This window comes from Cuculus canorus, chromosome 2 (assembly GCF_017976375.1).
Source record: "Cuculus canorus isolate bCucCan1 chromosome 2, bCucCan1.pri, whole genome shotgun sequence".
NCBI lineage: Eukaryota > Metazoa > Chordata > Aves > Cuculiformes > Cuculidae > Cuculus > Cuculus canorus.
The window spans coordinates 78,590,892-78,614,592 of NC_071402.1; the positions used below are offsets into that span (position 1 = coordinate 78,590,892).

At 37.8% G+C, this 23,701-nt stretch overlaps 1 protein-coding gene across 5 annotated transcripts in view; it reads left to right on the plus strand.

Annotated features, from left to right (window-relative positions):
• TRIO (trio Rho guanine nucleotide exchange factor) overlaps positions 1-23,701 on the plus strand; it is a 249,072-nt gene that overhangs the window by 208,735 nt on the left and 16,636 nt on the right. For all 5 annotated transcript variants that reach the window (XM_054057258.1, XM_054057257.1, XM_054057255.1 and 2 more), the window contains exons 35-47: positions 6,667-6,959; positions 8,252-8,422; positions 12,346-12,441; positions 14,306-14,454; positions 15,186-15,252; positions 16,672-16,775; positions 17,359-17,428; positions 19,455-19,544; positions 20,155-20,247; positions 20,885-20,935; positions 21,154-21,231; positions 22,083-22,274; positions 23,224-23,401. In XM_054057258.1, the coding sequence (XP_053913233.1) occupies positions 6,667-6,959; positions 8,252-8,422; positions 12,346-12,441; positions 14,306-14,454; positions 15,186-15,252; positions 16,672-16,775; positions 17,359-17,428; positions 19,455-19,544; positions 20,155-20,247; positions 20,885-20,935; positions 21,154-21,231; positions 22,083-22,274; positions 23,224-23,401 (1,632 nt within the window). The remainder of the gene's footprint in view (positions 1-6,666; positions 6,960-8,251; positions 8,423-12,345; positions 12,442-14,305; positions 14,455-15,185; positions 15,253-16,671; positions 16,776-17,358; positions 17,429-19,454; positions 19,545-20,154; positions 20,248-20,884; positions 20,936-21,153; positions 21,232-22,082; positions 22,275-23,223; positions 23,402-23,701) is intronic.

Here is a 23,701-nt window from a genome sequence, read left to right on the forward strand (position 1 = left end):
TCAGCAGTGTGAGTAACATTTTAATACTTCCTACTTGTGACATAAAATATATGTCTCTCCAGAAACAGGGGAGAATAGCAGCTTATTGCAAAGAATGAAGTGCCCCACAAAGTCCACTCTCCCCTTCTGCAGTGCTGTCTTGCACTTCTAATATACAAGATTTTAGGTTGGCGTTTTGTATCCCTGTGGTCTGAATTCCAAGGCGCACAAACAGAACTACTGTAGTTAACCTGGGAAAGTTTTTTCTGGCACAATATCATGCCTTCTTCCTGCTTTAAAAAAAAAAAAAAAAAAGTGAAAACCAAAACTGTCTAGCAGTCTTAAGCAGAGGGTTTTTTTGGTCCAATTTTTGTTCGTGTTTAGCTCCTAGATAGCAGTTGATGTGTTTACAGCTGTCTCTGCATGAAAGCTATAATAATATGAAATTATTTAAAAGTTTAAATGTAAAACCTTGGTGTTACATTTACAGGGTATGAAGGCAGGAGAGGATATTAAATAAAAAGAGATAAAATAGTAATAACATATTAAACCCTTCAGGCAAATGTCACTAGTTTCTAACTCAAGTGAATATTCTTTTGGCCATAAATGAGAGATTTTCTTCATTCCTTTCTCTAGTGCTGTTGCAAATATGTTTGTTGGATGACTTTTCTCCATTTCAGAAGTTATTAAGATAACAGTGTCTATCTTTGGGGAGGGTTGGAGTTTTTTTATTGTAGACATGCTAGCAGGGCAACTTAATATCTCATTAAGAGAAGCTGAATAGTATCTAGCCTCAAGCTAAAAATTCCAGTCTATCTGATACTAGTACAATCAGCTTTTGATGACTTGGAAGACTTAATTATTGAATACATTTAAATTCAAGTGGTCTAGTGTATGTATCAATACAAATACAGATGACTCATTAATCAGGGAAGATACACTAAGGAATTGAACTCTTTGTCTATACATGCACCGAAAAAACTACAAGTTGTATTTCAGCATGGTGTGTTAATTGAGATAAATGTAGGAAGGATTTGTTGACCAGGGATGAAGAGTGTGTATGTTCCACTCCAAACACAAACTAGATTGGAAGATTTTTCTTTTATATATTGAGTACTAGCTTTCTGCATTTTGTGATTTATAAGAAACTAGTTTCATGAAAATTATTGAATTATCTCTGTATCATCATGAAACTTGTGCTTCCCAAAGGGCATGGTGGAAGTTCCCCATTTGCAAGCTCAAACTGCTTTGTCTTTAATTGGTAACCATTTTTATGGTGGCTTGTTAAAGTTGAAACACATCTAATGCCTTTTGATGTGTATTTCTGTATTGCTTTAAAAGAATATGAAGTGAGGGTAGTCTAAAGAGGATACCCAGCAGGAAAGAAATAAAATTCTTGATCCATACTAAAGTATCTGAGTGGTCTTGTACATGGCAGATTGATAGCCTCGTACTACAAAAGCAGTTGCCAGGCAGAAACTGTGCATGTTTGTGTCCATGAATGAAATAAACCTCAGACTACTTTTCCAGGCTTTCTCCATCTCATCTAACAACAAGTGATGACCATGTATAGGCTTTTGTCGTTAGATGCTTGTATATTGTTTTTGTTTCCTCTGATGGTACATTGACTTGGCTTAGGTTGGGACATGTTTGTAGGGATATCACTGAACTCTAGCGTTTTCCACTTTATATATAAAACTCGCAAATGCAGCAGCGTAGATCATGCTGTCTGTTTTGAACCAACAAGCATCTCTTCTTGTAACATAACTGCATCAAACCTTACTGATGAGCTGGTTAATTGTCCTGTTTTGACTGCTCTGGTCCTTCAAGTCCATGGTCCTAAAGTCTGCACTGGCCATGTGAGATGTCAGTTGGGGTTACTAGATTTGGTTTGCTGGGTTTTTCACTCCTTGCCCCATCCCTGTTTCATAGTCTGGAGGTCATAAAATGTTTTTACTTTTGTTTTTGCAGCATTTGCAGTTTAGATGGTGCAGAGTGGGCATCAAATAGACGTGGTTTGATTCCCTAGGTAAAGTAGTCAGGTTTTTTGTAGCCCTTCACTCTCCTTGTAAACACTGAAACTCTAAAAACAGCAACGTGGAAATAGTTAATATAAAGCAGAGTCTTTCAAGTCATCAACTAACTTAACATGACTGATTTATTTTTTAGGGGAAAAAAATGGTTTATTAATCACAGATGTGCATGTTTCTAGTACTAAGAAAGCTGGGACTAGAATGAGAATTTGCCTGTTTGTTGGAGGTAACTTTATCTTCTAGTTTGAGGGGGTCAGAACCCATGCTGCCTGCCCTTTTTTTTTTTTTTAACTTCAAAACTGTATTTATGGACTCTCGGTGAACTGTCTGGCCTCACCGCCAGAGCAACATATGTGGTTTTTACTTTGGGGGAAATGGCAGTTAAGTGCCTTCTTTTCTTACTGTGGCTATGAATTATAAAACAAAGCCCATCCATTAGGTTTTTTAAAATCCTTTATTGAACTACAAAGCTGTCTATACTTGAGCAAATAGCAATTCTATTAAATTCGATGGTTCCTTGTTGGATTGGTGTTGCTGTGTGCAATCGTTACATGTGTGTTGGGTTTTTTTCTCTCCAAGATGGCCATCTGTTGCATTTGTCTTTTTCTAAAGGGAATCTGACACTCACTAGAAAGTTTACTGTACTTGAAACACAGTTGGGGTTAGCATCCCCCAAATTTATTCCATCTGTGTTGGCTTTAAAAGTCTATGTTGTTCTTGGTTTAATTTTGAATACTCCTTTTTCCTCTTTGCGTGTTTTAGTGATAAAATATTCTTGAGCAACCCTAGAAAAACAATTTTCTGTGTAGTCATAAAGGAAACAAAGCCCATTTAGTGTAAACAGTCCCCAGCATGGTAATCAATCAAACCAAGTCTGTATCCCTGATTATATAGATAAAAGTAGTATATAGTGATAGGACAAGGGGAAATTAGGCACACCCGTGTGGCTGTTCTCATAGTGAGGTGAAATGTCTTTCTGTGCTCTTGAAAATGCCTGTATGGGATATTGATATTCCCTAATGTTTGGATCTGGCAATGCCTCTACATAAATATATGAACTTGAGTACCTAGGGTTTTTTATGACTGCTTTATTATTGTAACTGGTCTCCTGAGGAAGTGGATGAGAGTAAGAATTGGAGAATTTTTACTCCAACTGGGATGGGAAAATGGATGGTAAAGGGTCTCACTGGGAAAATACTGGCATGGAATATTTGCAGTGAGTATTAACACTGAACTATGAGGTTGTAAAGATGTTTCTGCAAATTTAAGGAGGGGTGAAAAATCAGGTCTGATCTCTGAAGAGGCTAGTGGGTTGGTATTCCATTCAGGTTAATGTTGGTAAAGTTAACACCCCACCCCCCTTTAAATGCCTTTTTAAAATAGAATTTGATATTTAAGCAGGTGTTTTTGTGGAAATGAAGCATTTTTATTAATTTTAAGCTTTTCCTTCTCCCCTAGTGTTTTCATGCTTAAAAGAGCAAGGTGGAACAGTGCTATCATTTTGGTGTGCTACTTACACTTTGTTCACTTTTATGATTCCCTGAAGCCCTAATAATATTTCAATAAGTACTTCCTATTAAATCATGCAGAAGAGAAGATGTGAAGAAGTTACATGCTGCATGCCAAATGAAAACTAATGCTGTGTGGGAGGATATGGCTAAAGTATGTACTGTGAAACATGTCTGGCTAACGTTGTTTTTTCTTAGATCCTCTCCACTTGAGCAGAGTGTATGTATTTCTTCCTGCTCTTTTGCCTCCTCCTGCCCACAAACTCTTGGCCAACTTGGCTTAAGAGGAGGAGTGGCAGAGCAAAAATGCAGACAGACATAAATACTTGTCTCCCACAATTTCAGGGGCTCTGCATTGCACTGTTCAATTTAACAAGAAATTTGGTAGTTGGTAAGTGTTTATTGTCATAACAATGGGTGAGAATTTGAGGAGGTGAAACACAGGTTTTATAAGACGAAGAATGGATTTATTGGCTGCTGGCATGTTTTAGGCTTAGGGATAGGCATGTTGATGTAAATCTTATGCAGTCACTGCACCACCATACTGCCTTTTTCTTAGAAAGGAGTAATCTTAAAGAAAAGAAATGCAACAGATATAAAAATACAAAACAGTACACGGTGAACTTCTGTAAAGGCTTAATTGCTTTTTTTAATAAACAAGTGAATATGCTCTATTTTGTTTGTGTGGAAGAACCTTGTATGAACCATTATTGGGATGAAAAATATATACAAATGAAAGCAAAACTTGGCTGAGTGACTGTAACATCTTCAAGTTTGTGAGTCTTGACAACAAAGCTTGTAGTTTGTGCTTTAAGAAACTTGTTTACAAGAATACCAGCACTGTTTCTTTCTCTTCTCTGTTCCACTAAAGTGCCAGAAGGTTATTCATTGAAATACCTATCAGCTGCTTTTTGCTATGATTTCTGAAACAAGATATCTGATAAAAATTAAAAGATGCATGTTACAATAAAGGTAAAGTTGAGTGTACTGAAAGAGCAGTCAAACTAACCTCTTACAGAGGTTTAATATGAGATTGTTTGGATTCCTGTGGAGAGCTTGCAGATGGTTGCGAGTTTTGCTTGGAATTTTTTTAATTAGAAGACCAATTTTTCTTGTTGTTTTTTTTTTTTTTTTAAATGAAGTGAAAAATCTGTCATGTGGATGCTGATGGGCTAGTAGGCTTGCTTTTTTTATTCATGTGTATATGGGCTGAGAACCCTTAAGCAGTAATCCAGGGGCCTTGAGGGATACTCAGAATGCAGCTTGAAAACCATTGTTTTTGGTAATTAATTTCTTCCTTATGTTTCCTGCTTCAACAAGAAAATAGTGTGGTAATTCTGTAGCACTTATACCAAGACTTAGAGACAAAGTTGATTAACGTAACTCTGCATCTGCTTTTTGGTAGTACCAATTACTTTGAGCCTTGAAACCAGGTTAATGGCATCATAGGAAGTCTCCTTACCCATGTGCGGCATGGCTACAGCGAAGGCTGGAAGATAATTCTGTAGATGAATCATGATTCTGGTTGACTTGCTTTAAAGTTTTATCAGCTGGCTTGTTGGACTGAAAGTATGCTTTATAAAGTTTGTTTATCTTCAGCTTTATGGAAGCATGATGAATAAGGTGGTTAATAGCAATTATTAGGTATGTGTTTGTACATTATAGGCTACAGGAGTTATTAGCATCAGAGCTGATGTATCTTAACAGTCACATACCATTTGGGTTTTATGAGAACAGAGAAAAATATTGACAAGCAACCTGATAGATGACAATTTTCAGTTCCAAGGAAAGAATGCCCAATTTGGAACGGCTTGAACAGTGGAGGAAAAATAAAAGTCCTAACCTATTATATTCACATTTTGTCTCTTTCTCCATCTCAGTTCAAAGCCATAATCTGCATTTAACATGCTATGGAAACAGAGCAGGCTCACGTACTTGTGCGTAGATCCAAGGCATTTGAGTGTTTACAATGAAGTGTAATGCTACATCGGTGTGACTATATTAATATTCTACAAAATTCAAACTACCTTTGGTCAGATTGGCCATACACTTCTTAAGGAAAAGCTGCCAGAAGTGACCTGAACATCTGTGTCAAGCTTCAAGAAGGAACACAAGCACTGCATTTAATTCCCAGCAGTGGAAACATTCAACAGAACATTATTTATGTCATCCTTATGTAAACTATCTATCTACAAAAGAGAACACATGGGGAAAAAAAAACATATTTGACAACCTGGGAGAGTTTTGTTAATACCCTAGTGTGGTAGATTATATTCACAGGAGTGGTGTTACAAGGTTGTCCCCCCAAAAAAAGTATGGTTTTAGGAAATGGAATTGCTGGCGGGGGAAAGCATTGTGCTGCCTGGCAAAAAAGAAATGTAGTCTCACGATAGCTAACCAGTTAGCATTTATCATAAGCTTACAGTCCAGTTCGAGTGACAGGAGCCTAGGTGGGAAACTAGTAGTGACCTCATGCACATTTAGCTATTGATTGAGAAAAGTGTATCCTTTGTTTGAGTACAGAGCTTCAGGCATTACCATGTTGAGCAGTACTGCTCATCCTAAGATTTGAGCAAATATGTTTTTTAACATTTATGTTTCTGTGCCTTTTTAACAAAACAGAACTCCTTTTATGGATTCTTCTTTACCAAGGGTAGGAGAAATAAATAAATACTAAATAATGAGAGTAACAGGAGCATTTGCAATAAAATTTGGTGCTTGAAAAATAATTTACTTGTCTCATTAAGGCAATTATTTTTGCTCTTCGTGTACATGCTCAAAGCAGTATACATTAAAAAATAAAACAAGCATATCCTTCGATAAAGTTAGGTAGCATATGGAAAGTCTACTCTGCTATCAAGTAAGTATCAGCAGTGCTGAGTATGAATTACAAATGAGGCTATAGATATGCACAGCGAGTTAATGAATGCTTGCCTGTTCTAAGCATATAACTGGTGCTTATGTGTGGGTGGCCACATGCAGCATAAACACTGGTAGTTCTCGTGGTGTTACAGGCCAGGTTACTTCATGGTAATCCAGTCAATTCTCCCATAAATTCAGTCTGATATTGATTAGTGCATAGATCATTTGCTTTGTTTCCTCACCAGAGTTTCAGCTTTAAAATGTTCCCCTCATTCTTTTGCCAGATTCCCTTTCGGTCTCCAGCAATGATGCCAGTCCTCCTGCTTCGGTAACATCGCTTCAGCCCCACATGATCGGTGCACAGAGCTCCCCCGGCCCCAAGCGCCCCGGCAACACTTTGAGAAAATGGCTTACCAGTCCTGTGAGGCGTCTTAGCAGTGGAAAAGCAGACGGGCATGTCAAAAAACTGGCCCACAAACATAAGAAGAGTAGAGAGGTTCGTAAAAGTGCTGATGCAGGCTCTCAGAAGGACTCCGATGATAGTGCAGCAACTCCACAAGATGAAACTGTTGAAGAGGTAAGTGTTGGGGGCAGCCTCCTGAGACTTTTTTTTATGTTTTTTGAAGAACTAAATGTTGTCACGTTAAGGTCGTCACCTCAGTTGACTGTCCAACAGTTGAACAAAGTGGTATGTGCCTTGCGCTCATTCTTGATGACTGCTGTACTTCACATAAATACTTTGCCAGGCACAGTTTGTGACCTTCTGCGTTGAGAGTGTTAGTAAAGCTAACGCTCTAGTTAGTTGGACAGAAAAAAGTTAGAAGGTTCTCTGGTTGAAAAAGAGAAATAGGAGAGTGAAATAAAATGTTGTTCTTTGGCTTTGCTCTCTTACTCCACTCAGGGAAGCAGCTTTGTGAGTAAAGATGTTCTGGGAATCATCAAGTCATTTTATATTTCCTTTCCTTTTTTTTTGTCGATGGGTCAGGGAAAATATAGGGTGAGCTGCTTAACTGCTGTATTTATACCTTGAGTAAGAGTTAGAGCACAGAAAAATTACTGGTCCTTCAAATCAAATGGTAGTTACCATTAGTCAAATAGTAAATATGGCAGCCTCTGTCCTTGAATATCAGACTGTGGAAAGAGACCCTCTGTTACACAGTTATAGCATTGTTTTGAGAGTATCTGTTATTCTGCAGTTTTGTGAGTGAGGGAAAACCTAAGGCCAGTGCCTTATAGGCAGGAAAAAACAATAACCATCTGTGCTGTCTGCCTCTAAAGATAGTTAAATTATCCTGTGAGCTCAGTTACACGAAACTAGCTAGTTGAAATCGTAGTTCCTTGTATAATTGGAAGGACTTTCTTTCAACACAACTATAAAAATCATACAAGCAGTCAGCTCTCACTGCTTTAAAGGGGAGGGGATAGAAAAGATAATTGACAAAATGCTTCATGTTGTAATAAGGTTTCTTTAATGTCCTTTAGAAGTCTTTCTGTGAGGGTTGGTACATCATACAAAGTTCTTGAGTTTTCCAAGTTAGAATTCTTTACAGAACTGGACTTGGAAAACAAACGTGGCTTTCATAACGCTTTCCTGTAGTAGATTTTAAGCTGAATGTTGTCTTCTCAGTATCTGAATCCATCTGGTTTTACCAAAACCTGAAAACTACCTTCGGTGTCTGCTTTTTTCTTTCTCTGCTGAGGAACTGCACTGCACTGCGTTTGTGGGATCATCTTGACTTGTTGGGAGAGTGGTGAATCTACAGAACAGACTTGTTTAATACAAGCTTGTGGTAACAACCTTTGTGCTCTTGAGGAGGTAACAGAGCTTCATTTTACCAAGCTTTTTTTTAATCTTTATTTTATTTACAGAGAGGTCGGAACGAGGGACTGAGCAGTGGAACTCTTTCCAAGTCATCCTCTTCAGGCATGCAGAGCTGTGGGGAGGAGGAAGGCGAAGAAGGAGCAGATGCTGTACCGCTTCCTCCTCCAATGGCAATTCAGCAACACAGTCTTCTCCAGCCCGACTCGCAGGATGACAAGGTAGGAGAAGGAAGCAGGGAAAGGCTTTGCGTATTGAAATAACCTCTGTTTGCGCATATCTTCTGTTTCCAAAAGCCTCTGAAATGTACATAATATATCTTTATGGTAGACAAAAGGAATCACTGTGCCACTGTAGACAACATTAAAGGATTTCCCTGTGGAAGCAGTGTGAATTAAATGCTTCTCTATTTTTAAAAGCACAAGTGCAGAAATTTTTCTGCTAGCAGTTTAAATGTAGAAATGGGCCACTTTGTGTGTTTGCGGGCCTGTTTAGATCTGATTGAAGCCATGTTTTATAATTGTACCTTTGGGTACTGAGGTTAAAATGCCCTGTGCAAATAAAGTTTGTCTGGAGAAATTAACAGTTGTACATGACCTTTTCAGATCAGGCTGTTCACAATCTTGTTTTGGTGAACAGTTCAGGTGAAACAAAATTTCTATGTGCATGCTTTAACAGCAGGAGCTCTTCACATCACCTTTTTTTTTTCGCTGTCTAGGAAAAAGGTGTATTAAGAAATTAATACCCAAACAACGGTTATAATCCATCTGGATTTTGCTAAAGAAGGTACATTAAAATTGAGGGTAAAAATTTTCCATCAGTAATGAAATTCTGGATGAAGATAGGAGCAGCATCACGGAGACCTTACTTGCATATAATCTCTTTTTCTTAAATGTTATGATGTTCGTACATTTTGAGAGTCTATTCCCATTTTCAACCTGGATCAGACACTTATGGGACAAGTATCAGGCTTGGAAATGAAGGTTTTTGGAATGGGAACAGTCTGGACTGGTGCACCAAATACGTGCTTTACTGTTTTCTTCCCATTTTGTTGCTTAAAATTTATAGCCTTTGTAATGTATGGCATTGAATATTGTTAGTTAATTTTGTGGCTGATTACTTAGTATTCTCAGTGATGCAGATGTTGTTAATAACTTTGGCTCATCTTATTTATTTCTGGATTTTTTTCTTCCTTTCAAAAACATTGCCTTTCAGTGGGGATCTTGCTCATCCCTAAAGCTATCATTTGTAGGATCAAAACAGCTGGCTCCCATGCTGTATATGTATTTTAATTCCTACATGTTTTCTGAATTGAAAAATCTATGATATATGACTTGGGGACTTAATATATTGAGAAATATTTGTGAAACAAAACAAGCAAAAATAGGCCTGCCTTTAGACCTGAGACAATATTTTATTGCTAGAAAATAATAATCTCTTAGAAATAGAATAAAAGAGTTTGGCTGAAAATATGTTAAAGTTCATGCTGATAAGCTGCCATATTTGCTTGTCCCTTCAACAGTACAAAAAAAAGTTGATGTGCCAGTCTTGTAAAAAGTTCTCCAGAGAAGAGACAATTTTTCTTATGTAGTAATCTTTGTACACCTCAAGAACAGTTATGTGAAGTGGTACGCTTATAAGTTAGCGTGCACTCACTTTTGTATTTCTGGTGCAAAGTGAGACCCTTACGACAGCAGATAAAAAGGCATTGAGTAACTTTTAGTCCACAGTAAGTTTTAATTTTGCTTCTTAAGATGTTAACATGCACCCACGCACCCACTGCAGTAAAAACACGTTTGGACAGTTTTTGAAATAGCTTAAACTGCATTCTAGAGAAGGCTTCTCAGAAGCTAAAATTTGGTAGAGTTAATATTAAACCATAACTTTTCGAAACATATAAATAGTCATTCTTCTGTGGTGGGCTGTGTTTGTGCAATATTTATCCTATTGCATGGTGAGAGGCATGAGTCCTCTCATGTGGCAGCCTGGGAGGTTCTGTGCACCTCCCTGAAGTACACCTACCAAGATACACCACCAATTTCCAGTACCTTAAGCAAATGCTTTATTGGAATGCAGAAGTGAGAAGCCAGAGCAAAGTTTTACCCTGCAGAAGTCAGTTGGCTCTGTTGGTGGAGTTACTGATTAATAAAGGGCTTGCAAACAAATTCCTGGTTGTCCGCTTTCTGGGCGGAGTCCTTCACATTCCTTCCACACTCAGTGGTTTCTTGAATTGCTCATCTCCTTTGGATTCCAAGGAATGTCTCCTCCTTTCTGTGACCTCAGAGCCCTGGCTTTTGTCTAGGTCTCACTGCGAGCATTTCTTCCTCTCCAGGGCTGCTGGTCTACACTCCATGCTGGAAACTCACTGCTCACTGGGTTTCCCCCTCCCTGCCCAGCGAGCTCCGAGCTCCGGGAGAATCTCACATCTGTGCATGTTCAGTTGCTCCCTCCACCTTTCCCCGTTTTCTGGGCAAGGGGTATATTCTGTTCCCACGGAACATCATCAGGAACGTCAGCAGGCAGATTTCACCTATGCAGCTCCTTCTTTTTCAGACAATATGTGAGAAAACCACATGAACTGGAAAACAACCAGTTCTGAATTTATAACAAGTCATACCCCATATGCTCCCGTAGACGACTAACTGAGAGAAGGAACCTTGACTGGAGTCTGATTCCAACACTGCCAGTGTTTTGTAAGGCTAAGCTGAGCTCCACATCCAAAGTGAAAACCTGCATACAAGCATAGCTTTGGAAAACCTGGTCAGCAGTCAGATGTCAGGAGCCTACAGCTGCCTAAAAGACATGCTAGCTGTGGGAATGCTCAGGTTTTGGTGTGCATGCAAGCATCCTGTGCTAGACCATGCTGATTTGTCTAAAGCCACTAAATGACAGAAACATTTTCTCCCATAAGAGCTCATCTGCACAACATACATTCTTCTGTTCAGCAGAATCATTGTACACGTAATGGATTTGCGTCTGATGGCAATTTACAAGTTGTTTGCATTTAATTTTTGGATAAGCAGTATTAGTGTTAATATGAAACTAATTATTTTTGCTTTTTGTTTTCTCTTTTTATAAATTCTTATGCAGCATTATGTTGACTTGTGTTCTGTCTCTGCTTTGGCTCAGTTCCCATATCTTTCCATTTAAAGTTGTCTGTATTTCCTTTGCTTACCTAACCCCTACTTTCCTTTCCGAATAAGGTGAATACAAGGCAAACTACCTAAAATCTGTATATTCTTTTTATATATATTTATTTATTTATGGGGAGCCTTGTTACACCCATCCTTGCTTTTAGCAGAACCTCTTGTGTTAAGTCATTATATGTGCCATTTCCTTATCCAGTTTGTTGGAAACATTTGCAGGACATGATATTCACTGTGCTGTTTGTAATATGAAGCAAGGTTCATATCACACCCAGTTTCCACTCTGCAGCTATTTAACAATAAATGTAATATGCAAACGACTCTGTTTGCAAATTACTGAGGCTGAATTTAATGGCCCTCTCCCAGAATCCTTTACTGTGAACATCTTTTACATTCAGTTGTATCTATGAACTGGCATTTTATAGCTTATGAGGCCAGAGATCATCTGTGCTCTACACATCCCATTGGGGAAAATGGATGGCACAAGGAATGGTGAGCTCATTTTGCCGTCTAAATCTGGGCAGTATACCCCAACTCCTTTAGAAAAGCAAATACTCCTGCATTACTGGTGTATTTTTTCATAGCTTAATAATGCTTCTTCCTTTATTTCAAGTCTTCTTGGTTACTGTTCTGCAGTTGTTGCTTTGTTTAACAGGCATTAAAATGTCAATAAACCATTTGTTATATACAGGGCTGGCTCAGGCAATTTTTATAGCTGCTTTGTCATAATTGACATTGTCATAATTGGCAAGATGGAAGATATTTCCTTGACTTCTATTGCATGTAGGAACAGGAATTTTGATCATAGCATTTAACTTCTTTTGGGGTTACTTAAAATTTCCAATTCCAGTTGCCCAAGCTGGAAGGTATGATCTTAGTGTTATACTACACTGACAGTCATTTTTGGGTACCTTTGACAGAGAAGTGAAGCAGTTCTCGTGATCCTTGAGCAAGTACCAGGCTAACTCTGTTTCTTTTTCCTTTGTGTAATTGCACAGACATCATCTCGATTATTGGTACGGCCGACCAGCTCCGAGACACCCAGTGCTGCAGAACTAGTCAGTGCAATTGAAGAGCTCGTCAAAAGTAAAATGGTGAGACAGACTGACAGATGCATGTGTTTAAAGAAGTTGTGTCTACAAGCTTGATAGACCTCTATGAAAAGAATCTCTGAAACTAACTTCATAGCAAACCATGCAAGATTCAACAGCAAAGCAGATAACCCTCACAGAAACATTTATGCTATCTAGCTACTTTTTAGGCAGTGTGATAATGAAATAAGTAAAAGTGTAAAAGGATCATTTTGCGTGTCAGTGCCTCCTTCTTTATGTTTTTTGTGTTTGCTAGCAGATTAATCAGGATTTTATCAGCTTTTTAATCAGCTTTTTATCAGCTTTTTTAATCAGCTTTTTTTAAATGTCTGTGTTGTAAAGTTTCCGTCTATCTGAAGATGCGTATTGTCAAAGAACAGAATGTATGGGTAATTCCAGGAAGGCCCTCCTTCATATTCAAAACCCAGCTTGACCCAGTCCTGGGCAAACTGTTCTAGCTGACTGTGTTTGAGCAGGAAGATTGGACTGTATGGTCTCAAGAGGTCCCTCAGCAATTCTGTGATTTACTCAAAACTTTTAAGTCTGACTTTTGCCGCATAGACCTTGTAGGCATTAGTAGAAGTGCTGCTATGAAAACTACAGAAAATTGCCACGTGGCTGTCCTGTGTTACGAGAGGTTGATATTTCCCAGGCTCGTTCTAAATTTAAACAGCTTTGAATTTCAGAATGAGGCATTTTATTTTCTATTTTGTATTTGCTTATTCAGAAAGACTTACACTTCATTTACATTACTGCATGAAATATACTCTTACTGCATGAAATATACTCTAAGAGAGTGCAGTTATTATCTTTCATATTTACTTATCTTGCACCAGAAGGGTGAGTAAGAAGTAATCTATGGGAAAATTCAGCACAGTCTTTTTTAAATGTTTAATAGTCCATGTTTCTTTCAGGCAGCCTAACAGTAGATATAACTTCGTGATCCATGCATAGTCACTGGTAGAGATGTCCTCATTTCAAAATTTTAGCCAAGCATCAGCCTCTACTGGTTTTTAGGCCAGTCATATCATTATTGGGCTTTTACTTTTTGTAGAGAATAAACAGCTGAACTCCACCCTGATAAAGTAAATGTGTCTTGCATTAAGGGCTGTTTCACATGACAGGAAAATGTGACACATAACTGTAGCCTGATCTAAGATTATGAGCTTGAATTAAAGAAGTCCAATAAATACTTCATAGAAGTTTGTTTATATTATTTCTCCCATGGCTTCTCCATATTTTATACAAATAGAAGCCTGTGGAATCCATGCAAGGGAGACAGTGTATCTGGAGAAGAGACAAGGTCTCTTTCCTAGGATCTGAACTTTCATTAAGCTCAGAAGCAACACTGACAGTGTAGAAGTCATTATTTTATTCAGTTAAACAGTATTTTGTCTAGTTAGTATGGCAAACAAAACATCTGACAAAGAATGCTTCTGAACAATCTCCTCTAAAGATGTCCTATTTGCTATTGAAAGTAGCTTGCCTATGCCAGAACTAAAGTATGACAAATGTCATTTTATCTTTGGCAATAAGCACACGTCTGCGTAGCTTCCACCACAGAAATAATTACATCTTGAGCAAGGTAGTCTGACTCTTAGCCGTTGCTGCTCAAACAAACTGAATTCCTTTCTTTTCTTGTGATGAAATGACAGACATATCTCAAATGTGCTTTCATAAGGTTAGGTTCTCTTTCCTAGGAAGCTCAAGTTGTTGGCTGGTTTTCTGTAAGCTTGAGACCTCCTTCACCAAGATGCATTACAATAATTGATCTCCCATAGTCCCCATATACACCTGCGTGTAAATGTGCCTTGTGAATAAAGGGGAAATAAATCGTTGTTTCTGTCTGTCTTGAACATTTTCTCAGGCCCTGGAGGACCGTCCAAGTTCCTTGTTGGTGGATCAAGGTGACAGCAGCAGTCCATCCTTTAATCCTTCAGATAACTCCCTTCTCTCCTCCTCGTCACCTATAGATGAGATGGAAGAAAGGAAATCCAGCTCCTTAAAGAGGCGACAGTAAGATGACTTTTTCACTCAATTTTTTTTTTACAGTGTTTTGAAAAGAGAAACTAAATGTTTAAAGAATGTCCATTTTGAACTGGTAGCAGAAACCATTCGTCTAAAAGTGAGAGGATTTGTGTTAGGTATCAAACATGTGGTCACATTATGCAAACAAAAAAAACATTAGCTGCAGTTTCAATTTCCTGTATTTTTTTTATTTTAATCTTACCTGTATTTTACTGTGTCACATGTCAGTCTCAGGTATTGAGGAAGGTGCTGATCTTTAATTGCTCAGAGGGATATTGGGCTTCAAAAAAACTGGTCATTCCTCTTGTTCTGTTCCAACACACACTTAATTTCTTTCTGTGTAGTAAACTGCTATCATGATAGAAAAAACCCAAGGTTTCAAAACTATTTAAATCTGTGAGTAGATGTAAAAGTTAATATACTTAAGAGTCTTCAGACCAGAGACATAACGGCATTTTATTTTAAACAATAGTTAAATATTTAATTTTAATGACACATGTAAGAAAACATCTGACTTTAGATAAACAGGAGCAAGCCTGATCCTGTTCCAAAGTCAAAGCGGCATCTTGCTTGGAAAGAGTGTGCCTTAAATCTTCCATTTCAGCTCTGCTTACCAGACACAACTGCAAATGTGTAAAAAGTTGTATGCCATTAACCATATTTAGGAATCTTTTCCATTTTTAATTAAATCCCTGTTCACCATTTTCTTTCCATTGTAGTTATGTTTTACAGGAATTAGTGGAGACAGAGCGTGATTATGTACGAGATCTGGGCTATGTAGTTGAGGTACGATATTTTTCATTCTCTTGTTTTTTTCTTTTTATTTATTTGTTTTAGATGTGGTACCAAATGCCTGTGTAGCTTGAACCTTACATTTTTTTCAAAACAAAGCACAGGAAAATGTGAATGCTTGCATTCTTAGTTTTCCCTCCTGCAGACTTTTAACATACTAGAAATATTGTATCAAATCTTATCCCCTTTTCTCCTGTTATAGTGTTCACCTCATTGTTCTTCTGAGAAGTATAGCACTTGGCCATTTTCTAAAATCACGATTTCTGGCCTAATAGTGTCTTAGACTAGATAGTTTTATTTAGCACAACTGAACTTAAAAAAGCATTGTAGCTCAGCATGTAGAGCAACTCTCCTGGATTTGAAAGACTTACTTGCTCTCCTACTGCTAGGCTTCTCTTAAACTTCCTAGTATTCCCTTCTGTAAAATGAGATAGCATCACACATCTCCCTACAGTCTTCAGCTACAAACAGAATGCATTTGGAAGAGTAGAAAACAATAAGCATGATAGTGAATTTCAACCTAACGAGGTTCGATTCTTGAACTCTGATTTAAAAGGTGGGAGGGAAGAAAGGAAAGAAAGACTGGAATTGTGATAGTCTTTTTAAAATATGTAAAGGGTACATTAGAATGCTATATGAACAGATGCATTTTTGTAACTTACCAAATAATTCCTGGTAAAAATGACATCAAAACATATAAACTTGCCAAATTTGACTAATTAGGAATAGAAAAATTAGGAAAAAATAGAAGGAATAGAGTTTCATGAATATTACAGAATTTTAAAGCACTGCCAGGTCTAACTGTGTGATAGAATTGCACACTGAGATGTGCATATATATAGTGGAAAAGAGAAGGTGGGTCTATGGGAAAGTGTAAAAAGAACTTTATATGCTTGTTAGTAGAATTGATGAATTGCTCAATAGAATAGATCAATAGAATAGAATAGAATTGATCCATTTTTTTGGTGTTCAGTTTGCTCAAACCACAAGCATACTTTGTAGGGTTACTGTGGGTGACTGAAATAAGTAACACTGAGCAGGGGAGTGCAGAAGCCAGTTCAGTGGCTCTGACATGTACTTAGTAACAGCCCTGCCTGGCAGAGTATTGCTGCTTCAGTCATTAAGGGATATAGAAGTTTCCTCTATGCTTTAAGCCTGTTCACACAGGCTAAATTAGCTAGATTCAGTTCATCTTTATAGCACTGGTCACTGTTGTGTAGATGACCTTAAGGCAATTTGTGATATTTTGTGTCTATGCTCTGTGTTATGCAACGTCTTTTTGGTTTGTTTTTGTGTCCCAAGCAAGCTGTTGTCATGGGCACTTGGGAAAGCTTCTGGGAAAAGGAGGATTAAAGGACAGCTCACTTACTTTAAGTTAAAGTGTTCACAGCGAATTCCCTTGGGCTGTTGCAGGGTTATATGGCACTTATGAAGGAGGATGGTGTACCTGATGACATGAAAGGCAAAGACAAGATTGTATTTGGAAACATTCACCAGATTTATGACTGGCACAGAGAGTACGTATTAACCTGAAAGCCGTCTGCTGAACAATTCTACATAAAAATACTAGACTGACTTTTAAGAACTTTTTTTTCCTTAAATATTTAGATACCAGTAAATACAGGTAAATACAATTGGTCTTGTGCTCCGAGTTGTAGATACTGTGGATTCAGCTAACAGATGTTGGTATGAAGATTTGCTTTATACAAGTGCTTCAATAGAGAAGCTATAGTATGGATAATATTACATACAGAATTTTGTATGTTGTTTGAGGCTTTGTTTTTAAAAATCTAAAGGATCTAAAGGTTAGCATGGCGATATGAGCTTCTCGGGCATTCAGACTAGGAAGGAGAAAAGTTCTAATCAATATATGAAATTAAACAATTTTATTAATGAACACCGGTATTTTTTTCATCTTGGCATGGATTCAGTGAGTCCTTTTGGAAATCTGTATTAAAATATTACACTATTAACATTAATATTCAAAGTTGCTGATGAGGGACACAAAGTGGACCTTGCAGTAAGACCACTTTGTCTTGTGATGATGTGTTGCTGTAGTGTGTGCTATCAGAAAAAAGTACTTATTCTCTTTATGTTCAGCTTCTTTTTAGGAGAGTTGGAGAAGTGCCTTGAAGATCCAGAAAAGCTGGGATCCTTGTTTGTTAAGCATGTAAGTGGCTTCATTGGCAAACCCTTACTGCTGCTACTGACCAACATATTCAATTATTAAGGATTTATCTGTGGTACAGCATGGTTAAAGTACTGTAAAATATTCTTTGCTGTAATAGTGGATAGATGACTTATAAGAGGTTAGAAATATACTAAGTAGATGCTCTATTTTTTGTCCCCAATATCTTCCTGTGAAGAGGAAATGTGATGAGGGCCCCATTTCTCTGTTCAGTTCCAGTACTGTGTAAGAGAATTGTCTTTCATGTGACACTTGCTTTCTAATCCTAGGTATCCATGCCGTACCATGGAACACAGGGAGTAAAAATAGGAAAGCAGCTCATTCTTCTTTCCAATTTCAGTGCATTCTAGTTCTGCATCCTTTCCCTTTCTGAGAATGACAGTAGTGACTGAGTTTCCTTCCCCTTCACTTGGGGAAGGAACTGAGAGTGGCAGTAATTCACGGTGTTTAATTTCAGTCCAGCATAGTACCTTTCGTAAACAAGTCTCTGTTTTCCCACTTTTTATTAATTAAAAGGAATGGCCATGTGATACATGTGAATATGATATTTGAGAAGGAAATTAGATGAACTGGTTATATAGAAGCTAGATATCAAAATTTGGGACACATCACACATGCCACTAATCAGTCATTTTGGTGTTTTCTTCATGTAGAAATACAATTTAATATCTACTTGAGATGAGATCTCAAGATATTCTAAATTATAAAGACAGTGGAAGGGAAACTTGCTTGCTAAATATGGTCATTTGCATAAGTGTGCAAAGACTGAAGACAGACTGAATTAAAGCAGACTTAATGGGTTTCAGAATTTTCACTTTAGTCTGTGTTTGAAGTCAATAGTAGGATAGCAAAAGAGCACAGAACTAAAAAGTAATGGAACAGTAATGCTGGAAGCCAGACCTAATTCCTAGACTAATGATGAGGAATGAGTTCTTTGATTTCCAAAGTATTATATTTAAAAGAAAAAAGGCATGTGGAGAGGGGAAAATTCTGACACTGGCAAAGTGGGATACCTGGAGAAAGTAACTCTCCTCGTTTCTGATCACTATTTTGCTTTCTACTGGTACATTTGCAACTGAGTTGTCTTTGAAAGGCACCCTTACCACTCCAGATGGAAAGCCAAGCTGTGATGCTATTATTATACAACGTCCTCTAGCAGAATCCTGACTATCAGCTAGAACATGACAGTTCAGTTCCTGCTCTTAATCTGTGTTCTGCGTCCTTTTCAATATCCATGCTATTTCTTCCTTTCTGGCTTTCCATTTGTCTTAGCTGGTCAGTACTCCATAAGTCTCTGAGCAGCAAAGCCTCTAATGGCAAACCAATCGTAGCAAAATGATAAGAAAGATTTTGGAGTAGGTAACAGGTGCATATGGTATGTCTATGTTTCTTAACCAGCAAGATCAGTAATCAAGAATGAATCTTAAGTGCTGAAGATGCGCTTGCTCTCTTTTTCTTTGTTGCCTTGGTGTTAAAAGCACATGTGCAAAACACAGGATCAGAGTTAAAAAATACTAGTATCACCTATGTGCACATTCAAACTCTGATAGGACAGCTAATACTAAAGAGGAGACTTTAGAGGTTTCTCCTAACTATTCTGTACAGCTAAACAGGAGATCAATGTTCTAACATACTATAATGATCAGATTATTAAATAAAAAAAATGTGGTATTTCAAGAGCTTCATCCACTGCTCTTGCTAAAAGAAAAAGATAACCATTTTTGTACTTAATTTTATTATCATCTCTAAACACTATCATCTCTAAACACTGACTGCTCAGGAGTATTTGGAACTGTGGCAATTTTTTGACTTTCTGAAATCATCATGACGTTCCCAAACAAATGTGTTTGGATCTGTAATCCCTGGATATGTAGCTGCTTCTTTTCCTCTAAAGGACCTTTTTAAGTTCATACTTTAGAATTGCTGTACTTCATAAAATAACACTCCATTTCAACCTGGCATGTTTTTTTCTTGATGATTATATCATTCTGTATCTTTGCTCTTCTAGGAGAGAAGGTTGCACATGTACATAGTTTACTGCCAAAACAAACCAAAGTCTGAGCACATTGTCTCAGAATACATTGATACATTTTTTGAGGTAAGTTCCTGAGGAAGGATATATGCAGGGTGAAGGGTGTGTACAGATCATAAGTGTTACCAGATGTGTTGACCAAAACGGGGGGTGGGGGGGAGTCAGCACATATTACTGTTTTAAATTATAATTTCTTGCCATTTCTGTTCTTATTTGTCAAGTCTGATACAGACTCTTAGGTATGTATTAATCTTTAGGGGGAGAGCACTGAGTTTTAGGTATAAGTTATGACTTAATCAGTAGAGTCTGATCCTTACTAGCCTTAGCCCAGGCAGTTAAAAGTGCATATTATATTAAATGGCAATTTTGGATGAGCACTGTTGAAAATAGACTATATACAACCTGTAACTGAAAATTTACATTTCACTATACAGTCTTTTCAAAAAAAGATATGGAAGATGCTTGGAGAGGGGAATACCTTGGAAACAAAGCTGATACAGATAAAGGAAAGAACTCCAGCTTTTGCTGACTGAAGATTAGATTCTGTTCTGACTTTTGCCAGTTTCTGCTCTGATAGCAATTAATAGTGAGATATCCTGCTGTGTTTCTAACTCAAAACAAAACAAATTTGTTTCTAACTGAATGAACAAAAAAATGTCTGTTCTAAAACTCTCAGGATCTAAAGCAACGCCTGGGCCACAGACTTCAGCTCACGGACTTGCTAATAAAACCTGTGCAGAGAATTATGAAATACCAGCTGTTACTAAAGGTAAATTGATGTTGAGATGATTGATTTAATGTATCTGTTAATGAATAAGTTTTCTTTTCTAAATATTGCTGGTGCTTTTCCACCCCCCTCCCAAACAGAAGCCAGGTTTGTAAACAATTTTGTATGATTATTTTCTAAGTGTATTCAGGTAGCTATAAAAATTGCAGTAAACAGCTTGGACATAATTTTGCTTTTTCTTTCAACAGTTAAAGACCAAATGAACTCAAGTCAGTGACGTGGAAATGTTTAGAATTTGTACCAATGTCATATGAAGGGGAGAGAGATCTCTCAAGTGTTTTCAGATGTGATACGAGTTGTTGGGACTCATCCCAACTTTTCTATCTGCGTCTGCAACCGTTTTAATATCATATAAATGCTTACTGAAGAGCAACTCTATGTTACACAGAGGTCATTGACTTAAAATACGTTCTTCTATGAGCTAAATCAAAACAGTGAATAAATCTTAAAAAATAAGAGGAAAACACTACATCAAGAAGCTTTAAAACCAAAATTTATGAAAATGTGTTTCTGAAGTCTATCATCCTCTGACAGAGGATAGCAAATTCAGGTTTTCTAAGATTTCTCTTTGCTAATTAAAGAGAAAAGAAAAAATACTACTGTTTTCTTCCTTTTTCAGGACTTCCTCAAATATTCCAAAAAGGCTAATCTTGACACCACGGAACTAGAGGTACTTAAGAAATTTTCTCTCTGTGATTTGAACGCTCTTTATTGTGAACTTCTGTTGTTTTGACAGTCACTTTCATTTTCTGATCTTCTTGAGAGTGTGATGATAAGTGTTTTCTTTTCGTGTTTCTGTCCTAAAGCAACCCTAACAAATTAAGCAAGTTTTTATGCTGCTAACTCATTCGGAAAATAAAGCTCAGACTTTTTATTTGTCTTGAACAGAGAGCTGTAGAGGTCATGTGTATAGTACCAAAACGGTGTAATGACATGATGAATGTTGGCCGCCTGCAAGGATTTGATGTAAGTTGGCTGGGGTTTTGCTTACAGTTTTTGTCAGGTTCTCTAGAAATTAACCATTAATGTTTTGGAGAGAAATGATGTAGGCTGCTCCCTTGCTATCTGGCTGGCTAGTGCAAAAAAGCAGTGAATGAAAAATCAAGTCTTAGCCCTGCCAAAGGCTTTTTCCTGGAAAACTTTACCTGTTGTGTCAGTCATGCTAGGTGAATCCTTCTGCAAAATCTAGGAAGCGCTGGTCTTATTACAGTTCTCTTATTGACTAGTGACCTACAGAATATTGAAGTAATTGGTTATCAGCAGCTAAGCAGACCTGACTGCAGTAGTGTAGACACAGGAGGAGTTGCTAAGTGAAGTACACAGGACGACTGTGGCCCTTCTTGTTTTGCTAAGTCTTGAAGAGATGGAAATTGGCTGTTGAAACAGTATGCATTAGGCAGATCATAGCCACGTGTTCTACTTGCAAAGCCCTTTCTGCTCTGTGATGCAGGTATGAACTTGAATTCTTCCCCTTCTCAGCACCCTGGAAGACATTGGGAGAATATATGAGTTACTGAGTGAGTTATTGAGAATAGAGAGATGAAAGCCTTAGCGTTAACAAGCCTCAAACTGCAGTATGAATTTAAAAGGGTGGAATGGATTTTGTTGGATTTTTTTTTTTCTGGATAATGTTTGAGTGTTGAGAAAGGGCACAAGAACGTCTTACATAAAGGAGGATCATGAATATATAGTAGTCAGTGACACTCAGAAATTGGGACATATAAAAGGGTATTTGGGCATGAGTGCCTGCTCAAAGTTGATCGGGGAAAGACATGAGGAACTGCGCTAAATGTGTTTCCACTTGCCTCTGTGTTTAGGGTAAAATTGTAGCCCAGGGTAAGCTCCTGCTCCAGGACACATTCTTGGTTACAGACCAGGACACAGGACTTCTGCCACGCTGCAAGGAGAGACGGGTCTTCCTGTTTGAGCAGATTGTCATTTTCAGTGAGCTGCTAGATAAAAAGAAAGGTTTCTCCATGCCCGGATTCTTGTTTAAAAACAGTATCAAGGTAACTGTTGTGTGTGAGTCTTTGCGTCCCCTGCACAAACTCTGCTAAGGTAACAATTTCTGATTCAGTGTGGAGTCGCTAGTAACACCTAGATGTGCAATCATAAAGCACCATGTGATGTCAGTCATTTCCTGAATTACTTCCTACCAAATTTGTGCTCACTCTGATGATAAATGGAAATCTTTCTATCCCAGTACTCTGATGCTTCCCATGTGAAGCATACCCAAACAGGTGTTCTTGTACAAAGCTGGCCAAGCATTGACAAAGCATTCAGTTCTTTAGCTCTGTGGTGCATGTACACCACATTGCAAAATCATTGCAAATAGAGATAATAGCTCTTTACGTATCCCTTCTTTTGAGTTTCAGCTGAAATCAGCTTAAACGTGTAGGTAATATTTGTAAGTAGTGCCACCTTCTTAGACATGTGAGCTTTTCTTCAAACCAAAAGCATTTACCCTTTTTAAGCTTTCCCTGAAACAAAAGCTATTATATTAGGGCCCACCCACCCTCCTTGTGAAGTGTTTGGGTGGATCCTGCTTCCCTTAAGTCACTTTATGCTCTGCCTGCCATCTCAGCATCGTGCTTACCGCTGGCTGGACAGCCTGTTCCAAGGCATTGCTGTATCTACATCAGAAGCCATCAGTGTGGGCCAGTGGTAGAGTTCTGTAGCAGTCTCAGTATTTTAAATAACACAAACTGAGAGTGAGGGATGATGAAGAACATGGGGCCATACTGACCAGATAGGAATGGTTCAGGCACAGTGGGTCATTAAGCTGTACACTAATTCTTAGTTTATTGTAATCCTTCATTTCATGTTATTATGTTACTGAAGGAAAGAATGGTCATATTTGAAGATCTGACTCTGAGCTCCTAATTAAGATATTTTAGAGATATGTTTCTTATAAAATACATGAAGTAAATTGCGGTTTTTTTTTTTTTTTTCATGAAGGTGAGTTGCCTTTCCCTGGAGGAAAATGTGGACAGCGATCCATGTAAATTTGCACTAACATCAAGAACGGGCGATGTCACGGAGACCTTTATTTTGCATTCTGCCAGTCCAGGAGTCCGACAGTTATGGATCCATGAAATTAACCAAATTTTGGAAAACCAGCGCAACTTTTTAAATGGTAAATTATTTCCTCTCACTGGAAGTTCATAATTGAGTGACTTCGCTCTCATCTGTTGTTTCTTGGCTTTGAAATGTGTTGTAGGTTTTCTTTTTTCCTGAGCTAATATGGAGCAGTTGGGAGAGATATGTATCACATTTCTGCTTCAGAACAGATGCTAGCATTTATCTTCAGAGTGGTAGTTGAATTTACACGGTGTTCTCTTCGTGAAATTTTCCAAATGTTTTGTAGGAGTGAATCAAGATTGGCACTATCTGTTGAAGTGAAGAGCTTGTGTACCCCTTTTAAGTAAATTTAAGC